At 39.0% G+C, this 10,223-nt stretch overlaps 1 protein-coding gene across 1 annotated transcript; it reads left to right on the plus strand.

Annotated features, from left to right (window-relative positions):
- Window positions 1-3,178: 3,178 nt before the first annotated feature.
- Window positions 3,179-5,134, plus strand: LOC149023350 (3-hydroxy-3-methylglutaryl-coenzyme A reductase-like). The gene is made up of 4 exons (XM_089142780.1): window positions 3,179-3,731; window positions 4,017-4,201; window positions 4,321-4,670; window positions 4,823-5,134. The coding sequence occupies exons 1-4, from the start codon at window positions 3,226-3,228 to the stop codon at window positions 5,042-5,044; spliced, it is 1,263 nt and encodes a 420-aa protein (XP_088998906.1). The 5' UTR covers window positions 3,179-3,225; the 3' UTR covers window positions 5,045-5,134.
- Window positions 5,135-10,223: the final 5,089 nt, after the last annotated feature.

Genomic DNA, 10,223 nt, shown 5'->3' on the forward strand with positions numbered 1-10,223 from the left:
TTCCTATAGGTACTACTACTGTTGACTATAATGGTCAACACTTTGAAGACCAAGTTGGTGACTCATACAATACTGGTTACGGCAACTACGTCGGTGAAGAGTATCAGTTCGAGACTGATATTTGTCAGGAGCGAATTCGGCCTTGTCTAGTTTCTTATGATTATCTTATTGAGGAAACATTATACAAGTTAGAAGAAACTATAACTTAGTTGCTTACCTTTTTCTTTCCCTTCTTTTGAGAACTGGTTGTAACCTTTACTTTTATTCGATCTACCTTCCGTTGTTATTGTAGAATGGGTTTCCCCTTTTATTTCGTACTTTGACTATTTATTCTATTGGTATCATTTTCCGCACTCTGATGTTCTTTGTGATCCTTCTGAGATCCTTTCTTGACTTTTGTTAATAAATTACTTGAAAACTATGATTTGTTCTTGCTTTTGATTAAGTTATTGTGCTAAGTGGATATGATTGTTTCTAAACTTGATCTTTTGGGCTGTGGATCACTCCCCCGAGTAATCCAGATAGGGTACCCCCTGGGTGGAATTTTTCCGGATGTGCCATCATGGGTGCTCGAGACCGGTAGCCAACCCGTGAGAGGACATGAGAGCTTCCCATCTGCTACTTGTGGATGACCAATAGGGTTGATGAGTCCGTAGTTTGGTACTATGCTGACTCTAGTGTGAAGAATACTGGAAAGGATCGCCTGGGGCAAGGAATGGATGTATCTGGATCTAAGTTGATATAACCAAGTAGATGACTTGCATTTTGGCTAGGCTTTACCCTGACATGCGCCAGTACTTAGATCAAATGGTGATGTGAGAGAGCGGTGACATAACCCTATCCATGGATTGTCCGAGAGGGATGCATGACCCAACTATCACCGGTAGAAGCCAAAGATGCCTAGATGGCTGAGGGAGAGTGAATGACCTTCCCAAAGAAGTATGGTGCTATGACTTAAAGCATGTCTACCTATAGAGACCAACATATATAGAGTTAGATTTATACATGCATTGTCTGTCTCATATCATACTGCATCATGCTATGTATTTGTTATCATGTTATTTATGTTGTTATGGAATAACTTGCCTTGCTGAGTTCTCTTGAACTCACTCCTATCGTGCAAATATCTTTTGTTAGATTATACTACAAGTGTTGACGACTATGAAGGCCAGTACGAGGAAGCGCAAGCTGATGAAGTATACTTCACACAAGGTGTTGGTAGTTACCAAGATCTCGGTGATGATTCCTCGTGTAATCATACTCCGTACCATGATTAGCCCTACCGTGGAGTGGAAGCAGCCGTGCTTAATTTCTGAAGTCTATACTTATGAAGACGTACTTTATAAAGTAGATGAAACTTTAGATTAGTTTGTTTACTTCTTTCTTTTCTTTAGAATCAGTTGAAATCTTCTTTTGACTATCGAACTACATTCCTCTGTATTCGTGGAGTGAGATTCTGCCTCACTCTACATTTTGATTACTCATATATATTGATATTATTTCCGCACTCTTATGTTATTTCATTACTTTGATTGATTCTTCTAATAATATTGATAACATTGATTTAGTCTTGTTCTTGATTATATTATTGTGAATGTGGGAGGTTGATTTCCTCGATACTGATCTTTGGGGCTGTGGATCACACACTCGGGTATGCTAGATAGGGTACCGGCTGGGTGGATCTTCATAAGAATTTGATGGTTTTTGTTTTGACTACTCTTGGAGGCAATGTGCAGAGGCGTCTACCCACACACACCCTTTGTTCTTGCATCGATATCTGGTCCGCGCTCAAGCAACTCTTCCATCACTTTGCAGCAAGGTGAAGAGGGTCAGATCACCTCTTCTATTGATTCCCCATGTACGCACGTTAACATCCATACCTTGGTCGAGCAGTTTCCTCACCAACTCTAGATCACCTTTTTTAGCTTCGATGTGAAGCAGAGTCCACCCTCGGTCGCCCCTTTCAGTGTTGGACATTAACAAACTACTTGGAAGCTTTTTTTTGGCATAATTGTAAAAAAATTAATAACTCCTCAAGCTAATGATACTGGATTTCAACTAAGTAGAGTCGACCATTCTTACATATATAAAGAGAGACAGATCGAACAAGACCCCTAGTCCTAATCGAGATATGCAATACACCCAAAGAAGACCCTAATCCTAGTGAAACATGGACTTGAGTGTTTATTTAGAGATCGATAATGTTAATGGTACATGCACGGTTGTGTAATTCTAGCGGAACAAGGATTTAAGATTGGCCAAGGTTCTGTAATGACTTTTTAAGAGTTTAGATATAATATTTTCAGTTGCATGGTTGTTCATGTGGTTGTGTTTACCGCTGCTGACCCAGGCCTCAAGAAGATTCAAATTTTTTATTTTTACTTATCAGATGTGAGTTTTTGTCAAGTCAAACACCTCTTCAGTGTTGGTAGAGTGGTAAGATCCATACTTCTCAATAAAGAGATCATGGGTCCAATCCTTGTGGATGACAAAGCTTCCTTTGAAGATGTAATTGAGGTGTGCACGCAAGCTGGCCCGGATGAACCTCAGACACCAAATTATGTTGTACCTAATACATTATTAATTTGGTGATACTATTTTTCGTTTTCTTTTTATTCTAAAGTAATTTGGTCATACATATCAGAGGTAATTTCATCATACTAACTTTAATTGGGGTAAAATTGTAAAATAAAAAACACAGGGGGGCATACCCATGCATGATTGAACATGCAACATAAATATTACAGCAAGGAAGACAGTGCACTTGGTTTCTTAGAGGAAAAATAATAAATAATGATTAAATTCGATTGAGCGTGAAAGAAGCATAATTGTGTTATGTATTAGAGTTTCCTAATAAACTAAATGGCAGCTCGAGAATAACAGCATATATTGATATCTTCATTCTTCAGTGAAGAAAAATATATAATTCGATTCCCAAACTCTCTCCCAGGCAAAATTTGTATTGTAATTAAGAAATGTAGGAGGTGGTCTTCACTAAATAAGAGTTTTAACATAACATAACAGCTTAAGATGAATTTTATCTGTGCTCAAACTTGTATACGGTTCAGAATAATTTGAATTCAAATATTTGTAAACGGTATTGAGAGACCTTGTAGCTTTATAACTCTTGTCTCCATGAATTTTGAAACACATAAAGTCGTTCTTCTATAAGTGGGGATTATAATACGTACACTGTTTTGAAACGCAGTGAAAACCTAAACTACAATGGAGGTGGTACCTTTGCCGATTCCGGAAGAGGACGAGGAGGTGATCAAATCCGTGGTTGATGGAGTCATTGATCCCTCTTACGATCTCGAAGAAAAGGTCGGCAATAATCGTGCCGCAATGATACGCCGTGAAGCATTCCAGAGGATGACGGGGAGATCTCTTGGTGACTTGCCTTTCCATGGCTTTGATTATAATTCCGTTGTGTTCTCAAGCGAGTTGCCTGTGGGTTATGTCCAGATTCCTGTGGGACTCGCTGGTCCATTGTTGCTCGATGGAAGTGAGTATATGGTGCCCTTGGCCATCACTGAAGGGCGTGTGGTGGCCAGTACCAACAGGGGTTGTAAGGCCATTTATGAATCTGGTGGTGCCTCCAGCTCATTGCTCAGAGATGCGATAACTACCACTCCTGTTGTCAGATTCGCTTCCGCCTTGAGAGCTGCAGAATTGAAGTTCTACGTGGAAAATCCTATCAATTTCGACCAATTGGCGGTCGTTTTTACCGGGTAATTGGTTTTACTTATATGTTATAACCTAGAATTTGAGTGAGTTTTTGATTTTTGGGTTTTTACCATCTGCCGAATTAAATTGTTTAGCCGGATAAACCTAACCTAACTATCTCGCTGCTTGCAGAGAATGCAAACCTTTTAGGCTTCGAAGTATTAAGTGTATGGTGGCTGGCAAGAATCTGTATATGAGATTTAGCTGTTTTTGATTTTTGGGTTTTTACCATCTGCCGAATTAAATTGTTTAGCCGGATAAACCTAACCTAACTATCTCGCTGCTTGCAGAGAATGCAAACCTTTTAGGCTTCGAAGTATTAAGTGTATGGTGGCTGGCAAGAATCTGTATATGAGATTTAGCTGTTTTACTGGCGATTTTATGGGAAGTAACATTGCAAGCTTGGGTGCCGAGAGTGTCCTCGAGTATCTTCGGAAGAATGATTTCCCCGACATGGATGTAATTGGATTCTCTGGTTAGATACTTAATCCCTATGTTATTTTTATTAGAAAGAGCTGCTGATCAGACACTTCACTTTCATTGACTCTGTTATTTATTTTTAATTTCTTTTGGTTTGGTTTCCAATTTGGGCAGGAAAATTATTCTCTTCGGAGAAGACGCCAGCTACTGTGAACTGGATTGAAGGTAGTGGCAAATCTGTAGTCTGTGAGGCCATTATCAAGGAAGATGTGGTGAAGAAGGTCCTCAGAACCAGTGTATCTGCCCTTGCAGAGCTCAACACGCTAAAAAATCTTGCTGGCTCCGCATTTGCCGGTGCTTTAGGTAGTTCCAATGCCCATGCCACCAACGTTGTTGCTGCCATCTTTCTAGCAACTGGCCAAGATCCAGCCCACATCGCAGAGAGTTCCACTTGTATTATCATGATGGAACCAGTGAATGACGGAAAAGATTTGCATGTATCTGTAACAATGCCATCCATTGGGGTATTGTATACCTGTCCTTTCCTAGTATCTCCCAATTTACATACATGATATATATCAGTTGTTCTATTGGAAATATATCCTTCAAAGAGAGATGATATCAGCTGATCATTAATTTCAATTTTCTTTGCTTGTGATGATCTATTGCATTGCAGGTGGTAACAATTGGTAGTAGTGGGATCCATCTATCTCAGTCAGCTTGTTTGAAGCTACTAGGAGTGATAGGTGTGCGACGTGGGATGAAAGAATTATTGACTGGATCACAAGCAAAGCTGTTGGCCACCATTGTTGCTGGTTCTGTGCTTGCAGCGGAATTATCGCTGATGTCTGCCATTGCAGAAGGGCAGTTTGACAAGAATTTCCAATTTTTTCATTGAGTCATGTATGGTGGCAGTCCCAACCCGGCCCCTTTTCTTGTCCGACTCTTCTCTTGCCTTTAGGCCTGTGGTCATAGAGAGCTTAATGCAAGTCCATCTTTGATATGCATTTTGTATTGTTTCTTTTAGTTTAGTAACTAAAATAAGAGGAATCGCAATATGGGTTCTTTCTTATTCAAGGAAAAAAAAGAAATAAAGAAATATATATATATATATATATATATATATATTAATTTTTTTATTAAGCAATGAATTTCTTTAAATTAAGGAAATTTGTCTAAGATGGCATACTAACTTTCTCACCTTATGTCTTTTCAAAATCTTACAAAATATACAAAATTTTTGTAAAAAAATATAGAAACAATAAAGTGGAATTGACATTTAAGATTTTTTTGCAATATTTTTTTTTCTTTCGTTCTCCTCCACCCCCATCACATATGAGGTTCATTTGTTTGTTTTTTCATCTATTTTTTCTCACCCCACCTTTGCAAACAAATGGTGCCTTTATTTTTATGTTTGTTGGATAAATGTCAAAAGATATCCAAACTCAAGAGAATTCAAGTTTCGAAAGCTTCCCACCTCTTTCGAATTCTAATGTGGAAATAAGGGAAGAAGCAGGAGATTACCATAGAATTGAAGCTAGAGAAATGGCTGGGCATCGACGGCTACGAAAGGGGGCTAGGCTAGTCAAGCAGAGAGCACTCAAAAGTCAAACTCCAAAGCCCTTTTCTCTTTCTCTAAAGAGATAGCACCCGCGTCGACTCTTCTCTTTCAAAAGACTTTGGCTATTAAAAGAAATCCGCCCAATGAGCGTATACTAGATGAGCTAAGGCCAGGGGATTTTTCTCTATAGATTCCTTAAGAAAAGAAGACTTTCGGCTGATTTAGAATCAAGAAATCCCATCCGTCTATTAGTCCACCTCTTTCGAATTCTAATATGAAACAAATTTGTTTGGTAATCATCAGTCAGTTATAGTGATCTGTGGGCCGACATGCCCAAGTAGGAGGGAGGAAGGTGTGGCAGGGGCAGATGTTCAAACCCATGACCTTCTTGGATTTACTGCCTCTATATATATATATATATATGAGATTGTCACCATTGTGTTAGAAGCACATCTACCATATGCAACATTATTTTAGTGACAACCATTTCTAAATTACAAATATAATTTTATCTTAGGCTAAATGGACTTTGTGCGACCTCGCTCTTAAATTACCGCGACCTCGCTCTTAAATTACCCTTGGTGTCTGTTTAAGTATATGCTTCAGTCCATTTACTCATTGGGCAATATATTGGGTAGTTCTCAATCAAAAAATTGGATCACTTGAACAAAGGCCATTGTGGCCTAGGTATCATTTAAGCCCAGTTTATGTATCAGCCTCACCCTAAGACCAGCAATAACATTACCTGCCGGTTGAACGTTTCATCAATCATTCGTGAGGCAGCTAATTTTTTAATTTAAGTAAGCACTCATTATAGAACACCACAAACATTTGATGACTTACCTATCGATCTCAATTGAAGTCTGTGAAACACTTCAGGTAATGGAAAAAAATAAATTCTTCAATTCTTTCAAAATATACCATAGGAGACAGCCTATATATATGGTAACTAATATGTTCTACTTTTTATCCTCTAAAGCTTTGGTACCCGTTAGCGAAAACACTAGCTGAGAAGGCAGCATGGGAATTTGAAAAAAGGAGAACGAGCTCGATCTAGTTACTCCTCTTCCCTCCTACATCATTGGACCTTGTCTTCCACTCAACATAAGTTCTACTTGTTCTTTCTCTCACCCTCCTGTGGCGTCTTTCATTGGCCCTCCGGTCCCCAATGTTGTCCACCCCCATCATGCTTTCTCGCCCACCTCTAGTCATTCCTCTCCTTCGCCTAATCGCTCTAATTTCCTGCCCACTTACACGTTGGCCCATTTACCCTCTAACCTCTCTCCACCTCTAGGCCCAGCCCCCATCTTTTCCCCCCTTTACCCTCTATTCCTCCTCTCTCAAGCCCACACTTTCTACCTAGCCCATCCCCTCCGCAATCCCGAGCCCAACCCTCTCCCCATCCATTCTCTCCAATCTCCCTTTGCTCCCCTCTCCTTCTCCTCTCCCCTTGCCCCTCTGGTTCTTCAACCTGAGATTAGCATGTTGTTTATCCTCCCATCACGCCTCTTCCCCTCCGGTTGATCTATGGGCAGCATGTCCCTCATAATCCGGCCCATTCTTTGCATGATGTTGTCGACGCCAGGTTGCTCCCACAACTGAAACCTCCTCTCCTTCCTTTTCCTTTGACGGTGACGGTGATGGCAATAGTTGTAGGAGGAGCAGCCGTATCTCTTAGGCACATTACCAAGTAGGTGGAGACTACGATTTCAAATCTCCAAGAAAGGAGAAGAAAAAGAAGAACAGATAGAAAAACTATTTTTTTTTTCACTATTCCTTTAGCTCTTTATCTGCCAGGCTTGGTTTTGTTAGTTGTTTTTCTTGAAGTCTCCTTTGCTTTGGTTGGGCTCTACCCTTTCTTCACTTATTTCCTTTCCCTTCCCCTCTTCTTTCACTTTGGTAATGAATTCTTTATTCATCCAAAAAATAAATAAATCAAATTTTCTAAATACTACATTCCCCCCGGTGCGAAGTTCCATTCATTAAATAAAATAAGAAGATAAAACAAACAAGAAAGCCAAGAGAATATACGCTGAAATCAGCTAAAAATCTCTATAGATTACAACAAAACAAAGCAATCTGGCTTTGGGATTAAACGCAATTAGTTCATCCGGTTTTGAGTAGATTTTTTAGTAGGTTCAGCAATTGAATCCAAAATCTTCTGGATTTCCTTCTTTGCTTTTTTGAACTCTTCCTGCAAATCAATAACTCCACAAACCAACATTGCCCTCTTCTCATGTTCTGATTTAATTCCAGCTTTGTCATGGGTTCTTCCACTTATAACTGTTGTGAATAACCAGTCCCAGAATGAAGCCTAGAAGACACCAACAGAGAAGAAGCGAAAACAACTCCACCATGTTAGTATCAATTTCAAGAGCCTTCTTGATGTCCAACTCAGCCAGCTCAAAATCCACTAGCTTAATATTTGCTTGGTACACGAAACTTTGCTTAGAAAATGTGCTTTTGAGACTAATTGAACCTGTAAATCTGTAACTTGTTGAGATGATTTTTCACATGGCAATCCAATTCAGCCAATAATCAAGTCCTGAAATTAACATGTATAACCTTCGAACAAAAATCAACCGGATCTTGCACTCTTTCTCTTTGTACTTGATCAGGGGATCTGACAGTTTTCCTTCAGCCCTTGAAATACAGGAAATATTAAGGCAACCATAGAAATCAAGACTTGATTTTATACAAGAATATGCAACATGGAAGAGTGAATAAATACAGTCATTTTTTTAACAGCTTGATAGATAACAAGGATAGCAATAGGTTTGATATCTCTTGACAAGGCAGTACAACATGGCATCCACTTAAAATAACATAGGCTTTTATACCTATGAAAGTCGTCATTGAAAGTGAAATTAAGGTATTCACTTTAGGAGCCTATAAAAGGTACCATCGTTGTCTCCTCCTCTTTTGTACTGTGAGTTCCTTCAATAATCATCCCTTGTCCCCGTTCTCCTATTTTGGTGGCTAATTGAAATCCAAACTCCATGGTGAGCAGGTCATTGGGGGATTTCATGGAATTGGAACCAGAAATCAACTTGTGTGAAGGTCCACTACTTGTCATGTCTCCAGGCTTCCAGCATCAACAGATTCCCATAAATTCCCAATGGTGACTCCTCTATCACATTAAACATGTCTTCGCAAGGAGCAATGTGGAACATGCATTGATCCTCCTGTATAGGTATGATCTCAACCTGTTTGACTGTGTTCCATGGCTTCCCTGCTAGGACTAGACCCACCAATACATTGACTTTGTTAATACCTGCTAAATCCTCTACTTTCTCATCAACATCTATCCCATCATCATCAGAGAGAACTATTTTTGAGTACCCAGAGATTCCCTCATTTCTTCTTGGTGGATGTCTCCCTCTGCCCCTTCCTCAGCCAGATGCCATTACTGGATTTTGTTTGTGGATCATTCACCTAGAGGACTCACTTGCCACTCACAGAGCAGTAATCACTTAAGAGAATAGGAAAATTATATGATCAGAATATGTGTTGTCAATGTGAATGAGATTGTAGGCTGAATTAGATGCCTACTTCCATTAGTCTTCTATTTGGAAATAAAATGAGGTTCTGAGCATTTGTGCGTGTTAAAGTCCTCAAGTGTCGCTACCATATGAATTGGGGCCTTCTAAAGGAAACTGAATTAATTAGTAACAGAAAATTTAACCCACTTTGTGACTCTTAAGCCATTGCAACAATAGCTAGACAAACTAATCCTGCTAGTTAGTGATCCACTTCAGCATGATGCTTAGAGCATTTGTACAAATTAAGGTCATTGATAAATGGAATTAGAAGACTTTATATCCACAATTCGAGTTTGTTGATAATGAAACTTTGGTATATAACTCAATCCATCCATGACTTCTACTGCGGGAGAAACAGTCAATTTTATTTTCTACCTTGAGTATTAAACAGCAGCATTCGAAGTACACTTTGTGGGATTTATATGATTTTCATTTCAAGTTTCCAATATCAACTTTAGGATTATAAGTGTAGGCTTAACGTTGTCCAACATCTCATTTTGATTCGTACAGAAATAGTTTATCTGCTTCTTGAATATAAGTTGTTGCCAGTGCAAGCTTTCCCATAAGTGTGCCAGGGATATCAAAGCTTAATTTGGAGGCTGATCCAAATAATCCCAACTAAAAAATTTGAAACCAGATTAAGCAATTAATTTAATGAGTAAGAAATTCGTAAAATGAACCTGGCTATAAATTCCATTTCGAGTCGGTCACGAAAATTGTCAGGTTGGGGTAAACTTCTAAACAAGTAGTAGAATTCAAGTCACACACAACAATCTTGTTTCATTTCTATGTGATCAAGGAATCTCAACTCAAATTGTTTTGAAATCTTTAATTCTACAATTAGTCCAAAAAACTGGTGCTGGTTGGAAACCAATCTGCCTCTCTCGGTCATCAAGGATTGTAGAAACTTCATAGAGGAATTAAAGTATGGCTTCAAATATTGGTGTATGGTTGTGTACGCTTCAGCCAATCTA

The sequence above is a fragment of the Hakea prostrata genome, chromosome 2 (genome assembly GCF_041222555.1).
Source record: "Hakea prostrata isolate BN-2017 chromosome 2, UWA_Hpros_2, whole genome shotgun sequence".
In the NCBI taxonomy this organism is placed as follows: Eukaryota; Viridiplantae; Streptophyta; class Magnoliopsida; order Proteales; family Proteaceae; genus Hakea; species Hakea prostrata.